Source organism: Sphaerodactylus townsendi, linkage group LG08, assembly GCF_021028975.2.
Source record: "Sphaerodactylus townsendi isolate TG3544 linkage group LG08, MPM_Stown_v2.3, whole genome shotgun sequence".
Taxonomy (NCBI): Eukaryota; Metazoa; Chordata; class Lepidosauria; order Squamata; family Sphaerodactylidae; genus Sphaerodactylus; species Sphaerodactylus townsendi.
The window spans coordinates 25,717,183-25,735,810 of record NC_059432.1 but is presented as its reverse complement, the minus strand read 5'-3'; the positions used below and the strand labels follow the sequence as shown (position 1 = coordinate 25,735,810).

General features: G+C 44.1%; 1 protein-coding gene across 2 annotated transcripts in view; it reads left to right on the top strand.

The window, feature by feature from the left end:
- The window catches only part of CHST3 (carbohydrate sulfotransferase 3), a 56,321-nt gene extending 41,944 nt beyond the window's left edge, over positions 1-14,377 (top strand). For both annotated transcript variants that reach the window (XM_048506222.1, XM_048506223.1), the window contains exons 2-3: positions 6,681-6,955; positions 8,977-14,377. In XM_048506222.1, coding sequence (XP_048362179.1) covers positions 6,819-6,955; positions 8,977-10,225 — 1,386 coding nt within the window. In that variant the 5' untranslated portion in view covers positions 6,681-6,818 and the 3' untranslated portion in view covers positions 10,226-14,377. The remainder of the gene's footprint in view (positions 1-6,680; positions 6,956-8,976) is intronic.
- The last annotated feature ends 4,251 nt before the right edge of the window (positions 14,378-18,628 follow it).

Below are 18,628 nucleotides of genomic sequence, written 5' to 3'. Positions count from 1 at the left end.
GCTGGGGCTTCCAGGTGCCTGTTTTTTGGAGGGGGGATTCATGGGGGCCGATAGTTCTGGGCCATCACTGGGGCAGGACAGTTGGGTGGCAGGGACCCTAAGGGAGTGGCAGTTGCTAGGTCTGGGTGGCTACACAGAGTGGTGCCCAGAATTAAACACAGTATTCCAGGTGAGGTCTGACCAATGCAGAATAGAGTGCTACTATTACATCCTTCGATCTTGACACTATATTCCTGTTGACACAGCCCAGAATCGCATTGGCTTTCTTGGCATTCAGTCTGAACAAGTCATGCCAGATTAATCTTATCTTATCTCTTCTTTTTTTTTTTTTGATAGAGTGACAAGCTTGGTTGATTAAGGGAATGCTGTGGATGTAGCATACCTTGATTTTAGTAAGGCTTTTGACAAGGTACCCCATGATATTCTTGCAATCAAGCTAATAAAATTTGGGCAAAGATAATGCTACTATTAGATGGATTCGTAATTGGTTGACTGACCAAACCCAAAGGGTGCTCAGCAATGGCTCATCTTTATCCTGGAGAGAAGTGACTAGTGGGGTAGCGCTTGGTTCTGGGCCCAGTCCTATTCAATATTTTCATCAATGACCTGGATGATGGAATAGAGGACATGCTAATCAAATTTGCAGATGACATCAAATTAGGAAAGGTAACTAATACCCCAGAGGACGGGGTCAGAATTCAATATCACCTGGACAGATTCGAGAGTTGGGCCAAAACTAACAAAATTAATTTCAACAGAAATAAATTCTACACTACAAATAAAACTACACTTAGGCAGAAAAAAAATTGAAATGCACAGACCTAGGATGGGTGACACCTGGCTTGACAACAGTACACGTGAAAGGGATATGAGAGTTTTAGTAGACTACAAACTGAACTGAACTGTGAGCAAGATAGCCTGAAAAGTTTGAGAGCTTCTGATAGAGAAGAAATACAGCACAGGGGCCTTTTAGAACTTTTATTTTGGGGATGGTAAGATGTAAGGGGCAGAGATTGATGGATGTTCTCAGCAGCGGGTCCTCCTGGGCAGGATGAAGGTTACAAAGAGAAGGCCGCCCCCTGCCTTTTTTTATTGCTCTCAGTTGCTTGGAGCCTTGTTCGTACCACAGAGCAGAACAGTCTTTGAACCCTTGATGCAGACACCAGCTCTCCATACACTGAGAGTTGCAGATGTTTCCTTGGATGTTGAGGCGGTGCAGCTGAGAAATTACAGGCAACTTTATGTTCCCAGATTGCAGTGAAATGTGAGTTTTCCAAGTCACGTTAATTAATTGGGTCTTACATCCAAGTAGGTTCTTATCTGTTTCTCTGAGAGAAGAACCAGAGAGTATGCCAGAAATCTGTAGCATCTTCTGCATATTAACCTTTGAAACATAGTCTGCGGAGAGAGGAGGATAAGGTGAATTGCATCATGGCCCTTATACAGGAGGAACAAGGGTTAGCTGTTTCCTCCTTGCAAGTTTTCCTGACTTTTGTCTTCCCCTAAGCTGCTATTTTCCTACATACACATACAGATATCTAAACCTTCTCCACGAGGCAAATAGTTGGTTTTGGGGAGGGGTTTTAAATCATGGAAACAGTATTAGGGGAGGGCTAACCCCCCTTTCCTATAGCACCATGGTTCAGACCTCCTTGCATCTGCTTTTGATCTTAAAACAAACTGAGATACTCTGTTCATGAATTTCCTGCACATTATCTAACTTGACCTTCAAGGTGGGAATGGATGTTGGGAGGGGAACTTGGTTATCAAAGCTAATGTGCAGGTGATAAGTACTTGCATCTCTGTATAGGAGAAAACGCTTGGCCCTTCTCCCTAGAAGAAGAAGAAGAAGGAGGAGGAGGAGGAGGAGTTTGGATTTATATCCCCCCTTTCTCTCCTGCAGGAGACTCAAAGGGACTTACAATCTCCTTGCCCTTCCCCCCTCACAACAAACACCCTGTGAGGTAGGTGGGGCTGAGAGAGCTCTGAGAAGCTGTGACTAGCCCAAGGTCACCCAGCTGGCATGTGTGGGAGTGTACAGGCTAAACTGAATTCCCCAGATAAGCCTCCACAGCCCAGGTGGCAGAGCTGGGAATCAAACCCAGTTCCTCCAGATTAGATACACGAGCTCTTAACCTCCTACGCCTACTCCTACGCCGCCTCCTTCTCTGCAGGTCGTTTCTAATTGATTTTTTCATTAGCAGTAAAAAAAATAAGGGCATGCATTGTATTTCCTGGCTTGAAGCTGCTGGGAAGTGGGTCCCCCCTCCCAAAGTGCCAAACATCTGAGTGCTTCCATGCACCTCCTAGATTTTCACAAGATTTTCTTCAGTGTTTCCCAATCCTGCTTTGCTGAGATCTTGTGGGAAAGACTGCAGTGTTCCACCCATGTGGATGGGAAAGGAAAGTCCAGATCAACCCTGCCTTCCTTGTATTGCACAGGTGTCAAACTCGCAGCCCTCCAGATGGTATGAACTACAGTTCCCATCATCCCCTGCCAGCATGATTGGGTTTGTTTTCCCTGTCCTGGTTCCCCCACCACTGGCAGCACATAAAAAAAGCTCCTGGTGATGTTCAGTTATAAGTGTTATAACATTATAACAATCTGTCAGATTCTCAGAATTCCCAGATTTCTTTTTTTTTCCAAGTAAGTCTCTATCCCAGTTTGTTGCGCAGGCATAAGGGAAAGGCATCATTCTGCAGCAAAAATGGATAGAGACTTTCCTTTTTCATGCAAGCTGGGAATTCAGAAAACCAGATAGACAGATGGTCATAATGGTACAGGGCTATAATGATAGGTCAGGTGCTGTTTGTAAAAAACAACAACTGAAAAAGCTCCTGGTGGGGATCTGGGGCAGGAAAAATGTAGAGAATCTGTCCTGTTCCTGTTCCTGTTGTGCTAGTGAGCAGCTGCAAAAGCAATAGGGATACCACATAAGCTCTTCCCATGAGGAGAACATGAATGGGAAAAATAACTTTGGGTGGAACACTTGCAAGAGACAATCAGCAGGCATGACATGGATTAAGCACCCTTTCTGCCTACTAAGTGCCTCCAGTTTGGTGACATTTCTGATATCTCAGCAAATTCAAGTTTGGGAGCCCAGGTTATCCAAGGGATGCTCCCTACTGCTCCCTTTAAGTATCCAAGAAGTAGCTTTGCACTTGGAGGGGGTATTACAGGATTAATGTTGTTACGCATGATCCATTTTTCTGACACAGGACAGTCTCTGAAAAACCAGTTCCACAGTTTCTGTAGATTTTTAAAACCCTGGAAAGCTGTTAAGGGTGCAACCAGTGTGGTCTTTATTCCACTGGATAGTGCCTGTAACATGACTAATGATGAGACACACTCTCCATCCCTCAGTGCTCACAGCCCTTTTAAATTCCTCAGCTTTAGAGTGCAGTGAAAGCCAGGGGCAGATCAACTTCTCTTTATTTGTGACCATCCTCTGTTTAGTACGAAGGATCTGGTCCAAGTATTTAAAAAGCAGTTCTTCAGAAATCTGTGCGCTCTCCCATTAAGAAAATTGTTTTCTTCCTCTTGGTTTCCTTTTAAAGAATGAAATTGACTGGGCTAGGAACCATTTAATCTTGTCTATTTTGCCCTTCCATTGACTTGTGTGTAAGGTTGTGAACTGTCTGGAGAATAAACAATAAAATTGTTGCATCCTTCATTCCTTTTTCCCCCTGTCATGTCACACATGCTTATGGTGACCCCTAGTGGAGTTTTCAAGGCAAGAGATGGTTTGCCACTGTCTTCCTCCACCTCACGCTCTGGTATTCCTTAGAGATCTCCCATCTGAATACTTGACAGGGTTGGCTCTACTTAGCATCTGAGATCTGATGAGATCAGGCTCCGCTGGGATATTCAGGTCAGGTTGGTTTTCCTTTAATACAGTCTTAATGGGATATCATTTGCTTCCATGCCTTGAAAAAAAATTCAGTTGTCCGTTTCCACACATGAAGCCTCTCTTTAAAAGAGATCATATCCCCCCCCCCCCCCAAGTCTGCTGGCAACCCCATCTGGGAGATAAATCCTCCTGAGTTTTTATTTTAAAAAAACATAGATAATGCTCACTTTCTCCCTTTAGGAAACTGTTTTTTGTGTTCAACGAAACCAAATTAATGTTTACTTTATTGGAAATGTTTGGTGAGTGAACAACCTTCATTGGTTCTTACTGAGGAACAAAAGGACCCTGTATAACAGGACAGCAAAATTGAAGGAAATGCACTGAGGAGGTAGCATTTCATTTACCGCTAGCTGTGCTGACTTTTGTAACAATCAGGCTGCTAATTTTTTCCCTTCCATCCTCTAGAGTAGGAATCATGTTTTCCAGATGTCTGGGGACCACACTATCAGTTCTACCAGCATGGCCAATTGGCCATGCTGGACAGAGGCTGATGGGAATTGTAGTTCCTGAACATCTGAGAGCTGCAGGTTCTCCCTACTCCCCTGCTCTCTTAGGAGTGTAGTGAGAACCTGCTGACTCTCAGATGTTCAGGAACTGAATTCCATCAGCCCCTACCAGCATGGCCAATTGGCCATGCTGACGAAACGATAGAGGTGTGAGCTATCTGGAAAACTTTCTACTAAGTATAACAAACAAGACACTCTGCTCTATGGCCCCTTCTGCACATGCAGAATAATGCACTTTCAGTCCACTTTCACAATTGTTTGCAAGTGGATCTTGCTATTCCACACAGCTGCGAAGTGCATTAAAAGTGGATTGATCATCATTATTCTGCATGTGTGGAAGGGGCCCAAGTTCATCAGCTTTCACTCACATAAAATCTGGAGGGATAAGGAGCACAGACACCTCTGTAGTCCCCATGCTAGGGGAGCATGGTTGCCAACTATGGGTTGGGAAATTCCTGCCGATTTGAGCATGGAGTCTGAGAAGAGTGGCGTTTGGGGAGGGGAGAGACCTCTGAGGTATATTATGGCAGCAGTGGCGTAGGAGGTTAAGAGCTCGTGTATCTAATCTGGAGGAACTGGGTTTGATTCCCCGCTCTCCCGCCTGAGCTGTGGAGGTTTATCTGGGGAATTCAGATTAGCCTGTGCACTCCCACAGACATGCCAGCTGGGTGACCTTGGGCTAGTCACAGCTTCTCGGAGCTCTCTTAGCCCCACCTACCTCACGGGGTGTTTGTTGTGAGGGAGGAAGGGCAAGGAGATTGTAAGCCCCTTTGAGTCTCCTGCAGGAGAGAAAGGGGGCATATAAATCCAAAACTCTTCTTCTTCAAATAGTTCAACGTCCAAAGCAGATATTCTCTCAGGGAAACTGACAAGTCTGGAGATCAGTTAGAGTTGCCAGATCCTCCCTAACCACTGGCAGGGGGTGCGGGAGGTAAGGTTGCCAAATCCAGGTTGAGAAACTCCTGGAGATTTGTGGGTGGAGCCTGGGGAGGACAGGGACCTCAGTAGGGTACAGTGCCATAGAGCCCCCCTCCGAAACATCCATCTTCTCCAGGGGAATCGGTCTCTGTCGTCTGGAAATGAGCTGTAATTCTGGGGGATCCCCAGGTACCACCTGGAGGCTGGCATCCCTAAGATCAGTGGCAATTCTAGCAGACCCAACCTGCGGGTCGGCAATCCTATCAGGGGAGGCATTTCCAAAAGCAACTCAGCTGTCCACCTTCCTAAAGACCTTCTGTTACCAAGTAAATATTTTGTTGTTCTTGCTGTTCCTGCTGGTGGCTGATGGATGGGGCTTCTGGAAGCTAGTTTTATATGGCTGCTGATTTAGCTGTTTTATTATTATTGCTATTTATTATGCGACCTTGTTTTTTATTGGATTTTAAGTTGTGTTGCATTTTGCATGTCCCTCGGTTGCGTTGTGTTTTATGCTTTTCTCAATGCAGTATATTTGCTCCTAGTGCTCTTGGGAAGGAAATACAACTAGAAATTATGGTAAATAAGCAATCCATTTTTGTAGGGTGACAGGAGTGACCCTCACTTTTACTGCACTAGCCCTCAGCCAGTGCCGAAGGACAAGGAGAGCTTTCCTGTCAAGAAAAGTAGTATTTCAATACGATCGATTGCCTGGAAAGTTTATTTACGGTTCCTTTGTGCCTTCTGCTATGCATCTTTTTTTCTTACTGTGACAGACAGGCAGGTAAGTTAGCTAGCAATGCAAGATGCCACACCACACACCAAACATCACATGCATCGGGCATGACAAGAAGGTAGAAGAAGGACACACAGAAAATTAATGAGCCAAGCAGCCCTGAGAGGCCGTGGAGGCAGAGAGGGGGAACCAAGCTAAGTCATCGGCAGGATCTTGTTTCACAGAAAGCTGCGGGGTTTTTTGGAGTACAGGTGGTGGATTATGTTGGAATGCACCCCCCTCCCCCAAATTTTAAAGCTCTCTGGAAGTCAAAAATGAGTATCTTTGGAAAAAGTTGAAGCTAGAAATTCTCTCCTTCATGCGTTAGTTTTCAGCCTGCAGGATATTTTTACTTGAAGAGACAGTTTGAAGTGCACTTATTAAGGGCTGCAGCATATGATTCTTCTGATACTCACAGCCTAAGAATCATTTCACATAAGAAAACAGTGCAGAAATTTGTCTGAATCCTCTATACGGCTCATCACAGGTGGCAAACCCATACCACATCTGTTTTATGCAGATATACCTGCCATATGTTTATGGATGCATGCCATTTTCTCTCTCTCCTTGCAGAACAAGAATAACGCACTTCATCTGGCGACACTAACATCAGGCAGTGGTTTCCAGGTAGCTGAAGAACATTGGAAGAGTTATAGAAAGGGGTGGGGGGGTTCTTCATGTGAAAGGGAAAGAACATCTCAGTCTTCCTCCATGGAAAAAGGACGCACATTACCTCAAGACTTTGGGGAGTTTCTGCACTGTCTGAGGATGAGGAGCAAGTTCGCCATCTTCCTGGTGTTTGTGGTAGCCCTCGTCATTATTGAGAAGGAAAACAACATAATATCAAGGTAGGCAGAAAGGAGAACCATAGTAGAGAAGAGGCTTTATCTGCGTCTTTCTGTAGTCTTCAGCCTGTCAGTATATCAGTCTTGCAGGTCCTAACATGCTACAACCATCTCTCCAGTCTTTTAGAACATTGTAAATCTCCGCACCTGCCAATCTGCATAAGGCTGCCTCTCCAGGAATGCAGCCAGATCATCTGAAACACGCACACACACAACACACATTACTGTAGGTCACAGTATTGGACCATGTTATTTGCTGTATACCATTTGATTTGATTTTAAAAAATCAACTCCTAAAAGAATCTTGTAGAAAGAGAATTTCAGCTGGGGCAGTTACGGTTAACCTCCAAACTACAGAGTTAATTTCTCCTGATGACAATGGATGTTTTGGAGGATGGAGTCTATGGCATTATACCCCACTGAGGTACCAACCCCATCCCCAGCTTCATCCCCAGGTGTCCAGGAGTTTCCCAGCCTGCATCTGGTAACTTTGCCTCCCCATCCCACACCAGTGGCTGGCTGGCAGGGGTGGGGGAAGGACCTGGCAACCCTAGCCCAAGGACATCCTGTGAGTTTCATGGCTGTATAATAAGGGTGGGCATTCAGCTAAAGCTGAACAGAGCCCACCCCAAATACCCTATCCTTAGGGGGGGGGAGTTTTTTCATCTGCAAAAAGAAGTGGCAGGTAAAAGGATTCTGAAAACCAGATCCCGAATCATGCTGAAAAAATTCAGCATGATTCGAGCTGCTTTGGATCTGCTGGTGACGCTGCTGCCTCCCACCTCCATATGGAACTGGGGGGCAGTAGGATTTTTTCAGGTTCAGGTCTAATAGACCACCAAAATTTCAATACCCCCGCCCCCAACCCCCACCCCGAAAAAACTGATATTAGGACCTGGATTTTGGGAGGTTTTTTTAAACATGTCCGGGACTATAAGACCTGAACCTGAACAATATCAATTTAACGTGTCCACCCCAACCATATAGAGCTTGAACTGGGGTCTTTTTAGTCTAGCACTCTACCGACTATACCACACTGGTTTCCTGCATGATGAACTGGGCAGACCAAAATTACATCTTCTACATAACTCTTAATGACGCTTAAGCCCTGCCCTCCTTTACCTTTGGTCACTCCACTCATTTCTTGCTATTTTTGGTTTTGCTACGCTACCAGCATTAACTCCTGCCAGAGGTGTTTTAAATACAACTGTATTTAAATACAACTGTGCAATACAACTGTAGTTAATAATGTATAACTACTGAGGTAGACAAGGAAGCATTTCTGTTATCAGAACTTCCCAATTGCCACTCAGTGACCTATTACTGAAAATCTAGTTATTTTTAACAGGTCTGGGCTTATTGTGAGCTAGAGAAACAGAAGGCAGTATCACAGTTTCTGAGGAAAGTGGTGACATCCGCAGAAAATATATAGACTGCCTACTGCATAGATGTCAAACTCGTGGCCCTCCATCATGCTGGCAGGGGATGATGGCAGGGGATTATGGGAACTGTAGTCCATAACATCTGGAGGGCCACGAGTTTCACACCTGTGACCTACTGTATTTGAACACTTCTATTTAACCTTAGGACAGCATTTTCAAACTGTGTCCCAAGGAACTTCAGCATCCTTTGGAAACTGATCAGGGGTTCAATTGAACTATCAGTAATGCCATGAAAAGCGCCCTTGCCCGTTGCAGAGGAGAACCCTATTTACCTGGTTCTCCTTGGTTCATGGGGTGAGTAGCTAGGTCTGGCTGCTCTGTGTGAATTAAGTATGTGCTCTGGAATGCGCTCCACAGTTTCTGCAATGCAAGTGGCTCATGAATTCCTCAGCAGACCACTCCATGTAGAAAGCATTCCCTGTAGGTAGGAAGTCTGAAAAATGTGGCCTTGAGATAGTTAAAAAAAATACTGCAGGGTTTTGTGTGCTCAGGGAGAACAGCACTGGAAAGCTGAGCCCTGAATAAATCTCAAAACACTCCTCCCACATTCTACTTCAATATTATTTTGTTGTTTTTTTTCAGGGTGTCAGACAAGCTGAAGCAGACTCCGCTGTCTCTTATGGAAGCCAACAGCACAGACCCTGGCTTGGTGTTGTCAGAGAACGGTTCCCTCATGTCTCTCAGTGAACTGGATTCGGCTTTTTCTCAGCTCAAGAGCAAACTTCGGAATGTCACGTTGCAACTCGGGGGCCACAGAGAACCTTTGCTGGCACCTGTTAAAGGAACTCGAAAACATTTACTCCTAATGGCCACCACCCGCACAGGTTCCTCCTTTGTAGGGGAATTCTTCAACCAACAGGGTAACATTTTCTACCTCTTTGAGCCGCTCTGGCATGTTGAAAGGACAGTGTCTTTTGAGTCCGGTGGTGCTAATGCTGTGGGGTCAGCCCTCGTCTACAGAGATGTTTTGAAACAGCTCTTCCTCTGTGACCTCTACATTTTGGAGAACTTCATCATTCCGTTCCCAGAGGATCACCTGACTCCATTTATGTTCCGGCGTGGTTCAAGCCGCTCTTTGTGTGAGGAGCCCGTCTGCACGCCTTTTGTTAAGAAGGTCTTTGAAAAGTATCACTGCAAGAATCGCCGCTGTGGTCCCTTAAATGTGACCCTGGCTGTGGAAGCCTGCCTCCGCAAAGATCACGTGGCACTGAAGGCAGTGCGGATTCGACAGCTAGAGTTTTTGCGCCCCTTAGTTGAGGATCCGCGGCTGGACATGAGAATAATTCAGTTGGTACGGGATCCACGGGCAGTGCTGGCTTCTCGAATGGTTGCTTTTTCAGGGAAGTATGAAACATGGAAGAAATGGGCTACTGAAGGTGCAGCAACCATTAGTGAGGATGAAGTGCAGAGGCTACGAGGTAACTGCGAGAGTATCCGTCTCTCAGCCGAACTTGGTTTGAGGCAGCCGGAATGGCTACGGGGTCGCTACATGCTGGTCCGCTACGAGGACATTGCTAGGTCACCACTCCAAAAAGCCAAGGAGATGTACAAATTCACTGGCATTGCCATCACTCCTCAGGTGGAGGAGTGGATTCAGAGGAATACTCAGGCACCTCAGGACAGCAACGGTATCTACTCCACCCAGAAAAATTCTTCCGAGCAGTTTGAGAAGTGGCGATTCAACATCCCCTTCAAACTTGCCCAGGTGGTACAGAACGTCTGCAGTCCAGCCATGAACCTATTTGGCTACAAGCTGGCCAGCAGCCCCGAGATCCTCATAAACAGATCCATCAGCTTGCTAGAGGAGAGGAGGACCTTCAGGGTCACGTAGGAGTGGCCTTTGCTGGTGGACTTTCTCTGTCTTAGCATTCTGTGGGACTGAAAAAGAGGAATGACTAGGGAAGGAACGTTGGGTGGAAAGGTTGAGGGCGAGGGCCAGCCATCGTTGGCTGTCCCACCTCATGCTTCTGCTTCTCTTGTGCTCTTTGTTCCCACAAGGTGCTTTCTGCTTTTTGACGGATTACCATGCAGGCCATGCTTTGACAGGAAGATGAGCTCAGAAGCTGGTGTGGAATCGAGCAATAATGGATGCTGAGTCCCAGCTTCCCTACCTCATGTCCATTTTCTCCTCTGTGCAGGTGCTGTCTCTTGATTCAAGAGGCATTTATACAGTAGACATCCAAAGCAAAAGAGAGACTGTTCTATTTTTTAAAAACCCACATTTATACTTTAAGAAAAAAAACCCCATCCTGCTGAGAAAATGTGACAAAAGCATTATATTGCACTGCTATTGCCTACGGCAGCCTTAAAGAACATGTTGGGCCAATATTTGGTGAGCGCGAGTAGGAAAAGTGGAAGAGGGAGAAAGGAAGGGCAGCGGTTGGACAGCCAGGAAGACATCTGACTGTGTTATTTAGACAGAGGGTATTTTTTATATGTGTCCTGCGTGAGACCCTCCAATGAGTTCATGACTTGTTTACACTGGGGGAGATGCGACTTGCTCACACAGAGTTTCCAAGCAAAACAGAGCAGAGCCATGGTGGCTGCATCCACAATAAGAGAACTTTGGGCTGCCCCAGCCAAGTTTCACGCCCTTGCTAGCTTTTGTCTCCCCTTTCACCTAACCCATTGGATGAGCGATAAAGAGCAGGCTACAAAAACAGCTTCAAAAAGGGAGAGAGTGGAATAGTATTTCTCTTGTGTCCCAGGGGATCAACTGATTGTCTTTCTTTGCTAAATCAGTTGTTTTGATCTCAAGTAGTCTGCTTTTTTTAAAAAAAAAATCTGCTGTCTGGTTTCCTGTCTTGTCTCTAAATCAATTGTTAGAGAATCTCAACCCATGTCTGGAAAAGGAGAGAGACAACAGCTTGTTCCCGGTCGGGTGGTGGAAGGTTGTGATTTTAATTGCATCTGTATTTCCCTCCCCCGGTTGTCTTTGCATCCTTTCAAAGTGCTGGTTGGAAACTACCAAGAATTCTGTCCTGCTGATACAGAAGAGGATTTGTTTTTCTACACACCAGGTTGCCGAATCACTCAGATGGAGAGAAGCATATCTAGGGGATGCATACATGCGGAGCTGGTCCACTGTTGGGTAACCGCCTGGTTTCTGCAAGTCAATGCGGGTTGCTGTCAGAAGTCACAAATAAAGCAAGGGTTGCTCAGGCTGACTTGCTTCCAGTTTGTGGGCAGGAAATAAGGCCCAGTTTGTAGCAGCATCCAAATTCAGGAATCATAACAAGTGGAGGTTAAGCAGACAACCAGAAAGGCTTCAATCTCAGCTCTGCCCTTGGAGGGAGGGCTGAAATCCAGGAGCAAGCCAGTCTAGTTGTTTTCATGAGTAAACTCTGGCTCATTTTATGATTAAGCACTTGTTTTTGAAAGCTTCGTTTGTTTTTATTTCTTTTTTATTGCTGCCATTTAAGGGCTGTTGACCCTTAAGGCATATAAAAGAGGAGAAGCAGGGAATGAGAAACCACACGGATTTTAACTCACTCAAAACAATGGTGAGTGGCACACATTTGGGCCCTGTTTTCTAATGGGTATCAAGCATTCAGGAACTGAAAGTAGAGCTGTGGCAGTTGTAGAATGAGGGTAACATACAAACCTCAGGTTCAGGGGTGAAATTACACCATAAACAATGACAAAACTGAACTCAACAGGACATACAGACATGCAAAAATTAATATATAACATCAAAACTACACTTTATAAAGTTGGGTGTAACAAATCTGTCTGCTCTTGTGCACAAGGAAGAATGGGAATGCATTCCTAGGATATGTTGATCTACTTGGGGCTTGGTGTACCACGTTCTTCGGTTGTAACTTGTTACACCTATCTAGCCGTTAGAGCAGTGCAAGCCTTGAGCGGTTGTGGGCTGCATATGAGTTGACGGCTTTGTTACACCCAACTTCATAGGGTGTTGTTTTGATGTTATATATTACCTTTTGCATGTCTGCATTTCCTGTTGGGTTCGGTTTTGACATTGTTTAAGATGTAGAATTAAGTCATGCCCATACATATAATTATGTTGGATCCTGCGCCCATATCCTAAGGAAAAAGTCCATTCTAATGGGAAACATGTATTATTAAATCGATAAAATAATTGTCTTTGAATAAAGGTTAGAAAGGAAGGTTGCCGTTGGAATGCAGTTAGCTCTTTGCAAAGTGTGTGCAGAGAGAGTGGCAGGGAGGGGCTAATCTACATGCACTCACTTGTTACTAGCTGCATTATTTCCTACAGAGAATGCTTGGATTGTTTCACACATACAGATAGCTAGCATCCATCATCAGCAGGCTAGAGGATTTTCCATAAATAATTTTCCACCCTTAGTATTCATTTCAGAGAGAATGCTTTCCAGAATGTAAATCGGGACTGATCCAGTGGTGGGATTCAGCCGGTTCGCACCACTTCGGCAAAACCCGGTTGTTAAAATGGTGCTTGTAAACAACCAGTTGTTAAATTATTTGAATCCCACCATCGGAACCGGTTGTTAAATTATTTGAATCCCACCACTGGACTGATCCTAACATTTTCATGCATTCAGATAACTCAATAACTAGTGAAGCTGCCACATAATATGTAAACTCATCCTCAGCTGCAATTGAGGAAAGCCTTTTACAAAGTGTCAGTGGGCGTCCACTCACACCCAGGACAAAGTTAAGGGCAAAGCCTGATGCAGCAGAGTTCATGTTGGTTGTATATATCTGCTAGACATCAGGGAGTACCAGTTAGCCACCCTTTTATTGAGAAATTGCATCTTCTCTGTGGTGCCTGGAACTCACCCAACTGACTCCTGTTCTATTTATTTATGCAGCCCCCACACACACTTCTACCAGCTTCACATTTGATAGTGTACACTCTTTTTCTTATAGAAAACATTTATCTGTCTGTGTGTGTGTGGGGGGGGAAGTAATTTGTGAAACTGTCTCAAAATTGGATCACACAAACTCCTAGCAAGGCTATAAATACTCTTAACAGCTTCTTCAACATTTAAAAGCCACAACAGAGGATGGGGAAGTTTGGATCAAAAGCTACGGTGCTGAGAAGTGAGGCATTATCCTTCCCCTGTATTATTTGTTCAATAGAAATCGCTCCCTAGAGCCACCGCTGGCCAAAGCAAAGGGGGAAAAGAATAGAAACAACATGAATTCTTGTCTTTTTCTGCAATCATTTAGCAGCTTGGAGGTCTGTGTGTTTTCTGCCAGAGAAACAGCACAGGAAAGAAGGGGTTGGACTGACCCTTCTGTGACATTTCGGCCTTGAATTCTATCCAGTGCTTGTCTAATATTAATGGAAACTTCATCACACGATGATGTAGTTTGGCCCACAAGCAATACAAGTGCCAGGTATAATAATAGAAGGATAATGATATTGCTCCCTGCTAGGAAGCATGCTCAAGGCACTGTAGCTTCATAAAAGCCCTCTGTCTATTAAGAGATTCTGGTAGGGCTTTGCTTTGGGGGTAGAGGTGGGGTGGGGTTTGGGGAGGGAGGATGTGGTCATGGAGTTTATCTCTGAAGCTGCCATTTCCCCCAGGGGAAGTAACCTCTGTAGTCTGAAGATGACTTGTAATTTGGGGAGATCTTTAGGGATACTTCACTAGTTTCCAGGGGACGTTTTCTTTGGCTATGAGAAGTTCCAACCAGCACTAGAGTTACCAGGTAACCATGTTTTGCTTCTGTTGTTTTCATTCTGTTTGTGCTTTTCTGATTGGTGTTGTGCTTTCCCATCTCAAAGTTTTCTTTTAATGCTGTAAGAACTGCTACAGCTTTTCTGAAGAGAAATTGCAACTTCCAGATATCTTCAGGACTGTTCCAACTATGGAGGGTTTTGCCAACCTTTTCTATTTGTAAAATGTGCAGTTGATTAATTTATTTATTGTATGGGAAAAGATGGAGAATACTTTATTAGCAGGAATCAGAGCTTCAGCAAAACAAACAAATAAATAAAAAGTTCAGAAATGGAAGCATACCAGCAAGTGAATTAAGAATGACTCTGGTTTGATTTCAACAAATTGTTTTGGTTTTTGGTCACTTCACTGATAATTGTACTAATCATTTGCAGGAGAGAAGGGTTTTATTGAAAGGCAACCATTACATTTCATTCTTCATCTGTAATCTTGAAGCCACAAATAGCATTACCTATCTTGGTTACTGATAAAGGAACTATTTGTTGATATAACAATATTTTCTATATCCTCAACTCAGCCTTTCCCTTTCTGTTGCACAGCAAAAGGATCTGTTTATTTTTCCAAGGGAAAATGTGGTGGTAATTTTAAAGTTTAGGAAGGGGATTACGCATTGTGTTTTAACTGGCTCTTTTTCTGAATCGATCCAGATCAATGAAATTCCATAGAAAAGAAGTGGATTGGATTCTGTTTTCCAACACCGGAAGGCACAAAGGGGCTGCAGTCCAATATGCAGTTATGTGTACATAAAGTTCAGTGAGATTTGAGCATGCCTAGCCGCCAGTCATTGATACCTTCCACACCATGGACTGGCTACTCGGCTATCCTTCACATACATCATTGAGTAGCAAAGGAGAGTGACTAGGTTTGCTACCTTTCTAATGTAATTCAGACCAGAAGATTTCTGCTGCTGTTTCACCATTCCCCTTGTTCCTCTCTAGTCTTGTTTTTGAACCTCCTCTGCATTGTTCTGGTGCAGGTGGGACTTTAATTTCAAAGTCCAGGTCTTAAATCCTCCAGCTGCTTGCAGCTTAAATATTTTGTTTCCAAGTTTTGTTAAAGGTGCATTAATTTTATGCGGATGTTTTTTCCTGTGTGGCATACCTCGGCTAAGTGCTTTGCCCAAACACAATCCCTGGCAGTTTTGCTATTTCCAGTGGGGATAAAGTCCAAGCCAACCTTGGTACCCCTCTTACTGTAGAAGCAAACCCAACAGCACTTGAGGAACAGTGCAGACGGACTGCTTTCTCTACACTAAGACAAGAGCAGGGGCTCTGGCTTGCGTTAGTGTTATACTGAGTTCTAGGGTGCACTCCGAGAATAGGGTTATGGCTGGTTTCAGGGTTTTGCTGTAACCCTTGCCCTTGCTTGAATCCCAACCCTAACTTTTTATTTTTATTTAATTTATTCAGTCAAAAATTGTTCCCAAAATTGTAACAAAAACCCGAAACCTAAAACTGACCATAGCACTATTCTTGGACTGCGCCCTTGAACTCAACATAACACTAAGGCAAGCCTGAGCCCCTGCCCCTGCCCTTGCCTTAACCCTAACCCTAATTTATTATTTTTATTTAATTTATTCAGTCAAAAATTGTTCCCAAAAAAGGAAAGAACGCGAAACCTAAAATTGACCATCGTGCTAAAATTGGACTCTGCCTAGAACTCAACGTAACACTAAGCCAAGCCTGAGCCACTCTCCTTGCCTTAACCCTAACCCTTACCACAGCTCCGAGAATAGGATTATGGTGAGTTTCAGGGTTTTGCCATAACCCTTCCCCCTGCTTGAAGCCCAACCCTAACTTATTATTTTTAATTAATTATTCAGTCAAAAATTGTTCCCAAAATTGTAACAAAAACCCAAAACCTAAAACTGACCATAGCACTATTCTCGGACTGTGTCCTTGAACTCAATGTAACACCAAGGCAAGCCTGGGCCCCTACCCTTGCCTTAACTCTAATCCTAATTTATTATTTTTATTTAATTTATTCAGTCAAAAATTGTTCCCCAAAAAGGAAAGAACACGAAACCTAAAATTGACCATCGCACTAATATTGGATTCCGCCCTAGAACTCAACTTAACACTAAGGCAAGCCTGAGCCACTCCCCTTGCCTTAACCTTAACCCTTACAACGGTGTTACAATGGCGTTACAACAGCGTTACAATGGCGTTACAGAAACCCGAAACGTAAAACTGACAATAGCCCTATTCTCGGACTGTGCCCTAGAACTCAACTTAACACTAAGGCAATCCTGAATCGCTGCCCTTGCCTTAACCCTAACCCTAACCAATTTTTTTATTTAATTTATTTTTTGTTACAATTTTGGGATCAATTTATGACTGAATAAATTAAAGGAGAATAATAAGTTCAGGTTAGGTTTAAGACATGGGGGAGGGGGCCTTATAAAATACTTGCTTGATTAGAGGCAAGAGGTAACATTTCCTGGAGATCAGCCATTTTTGTTTCCTCTCTCTCTCTCACACACACACACACAATCCTATATGGCTATTTGGACTGGCTTTTCCCCAAGTTTGCTAGAGTATATTAACTTTGGATATTGATTTCTCAAAACAGCTAACACACTCTACTGTTCTTTCAAAGATTTTCTTCTATCAAAGTTAACAGACAGTGCCTCTCAACGAGCTGTCTTGTTACTCAGTACCTTTCCCCCCATCCCCAAGCAACGGAATCTTTTAGAACAAGCAGATTTAAGGAATAGCCTGAAGGTCCCAACACTGTTTTGGCAAATGGTAGCAGACTGGACCAGGGAGAACAGCATTTGTGGATGCTGTGATGTCACTTCTGGATGACGCCGAAGCCAGCCCCTCCTTGTCTCTATGGGGTTTACCATAACAATTAGGAGAAGACATAGCCTACGAGATTCTGTCTCCACATGTGGTGGTTCGGCAATTAGACCCAGAACTTTTGGAAGCTTGCACTAGATAATATGAAGGACAAGATCCCCCTTAGATCCTCTATCAATTCTACTTAATGGGGATGGCAAGAAGTCCCCTTTCTGACACAGGAGGCATTTAAATAACTATGCTCTGCCATGATGCAATGCAATGCCCAGTTATGGAAGGCATCTACATTCTTTTCACATCATTTTTGATGTTGCTGTATAGAGTAAATTGATTTAAGATTAATCCCTAGTAGTTAGAAGCCAATGTAGGAAGAATGGAGTCTGAGAAACAAGGTTATGTTTTGTTTCACATACTGATATGAACAAGCAAAATGTTTCTCCAGACAGAAATGATCAAGACTATTTAACTTTTGTAATTGATGTTACATTTATGAATTCCAGTCTCTTCACAGTTATATTGTCATTATCAAGAACACAGAAGGTGTCATTCTATATTAACAGCAGTCCAGAAAAACATAATAGCCTTCATATGTAAAAGACACCCTCTTCTGATTTCTGTTTATCTAATGGGTTCTTTTGGCTGTTACATCAAGAAAGTGTTTAATAGAATAAATAAAATCCATTCCTTGAGGAGGAAAAGGAGGGGGGGGGACCAAATAAAACAAGACACCATGTGATGCATTCACACAAGGATTTTTTCCCAGCATGGATAGTGGGAAGTTGCAGGGGCATACCGCCCAGAGGACATATGGGGCCAAATGTCCCTGGGCTGTGGCCATTTAGTCATGTGGGGGAAAATTGCCTCACACATACCGCCGCCTCCTCACCGGTTGAGTTGACCTGGTGCAAAAAAGAGTTGTTTGGTCATGGTGGGGGAGGGCAGCCACCCATACCAGCCTGGGGGGGGGGGATCAGATTTTGCACCAGGCTACATTTTTTCTAGATACGCCTCTAGGAAGCTGTCACAGCAAATGGGAGCCCATACATGATGCTGTGGAGGATCTGGATATGACATTGGTTCCCGCTCCCCCCAAATATTTTCTGGCTCAAAGTGGAAGTTATGGAGTAGCTTCTGGCAGATCATCCATGTAGACAGTCCACCCTTAGCCATTACAGGGAGAGGGTGGAGGTGAGTTCTGCTATCAAAATGGTGCAGGGTTGATCACTTCTGTATCCCACTTTATTATCCACCTCCATTCAGCCTAGAAGTTGGCTCCCTACCTTGATGTACCAAATATGATCATGTGGACCCATGCCACTGCCACCTCAAGGCTAGGCTACTGAATTCAACGCACATGGGTCTAACCTGATAGTCTATTCAGAACCTCCAGTTGATACAGAATATTGCAGTTCAGTTAGTATTAAGAACTAAGCAGAGTGTCAGAACCACCAACTGACACAGAGCATGCATATCACACCCATTCTTCAGGAACTTCACTGGATATTGTATTCAATTCAAGGTAGTGATTGTCACTCACAAAAGTCTTAATGGCTTTGCAACCCCAGTTAAGCATGACTGCCTATCATGCTATGTTCTGCCATGTGAGTTTTATTCATCTGAACAAAGCCTTCTGAGTGTGCCCCCATATAAATGTGTAAGATCAACAAAAGCCCATACATGTTTATATGAATGAATGAATCAATCAATCAACGTTCCTACTCTACGTCACCCACCTTGCCCTGC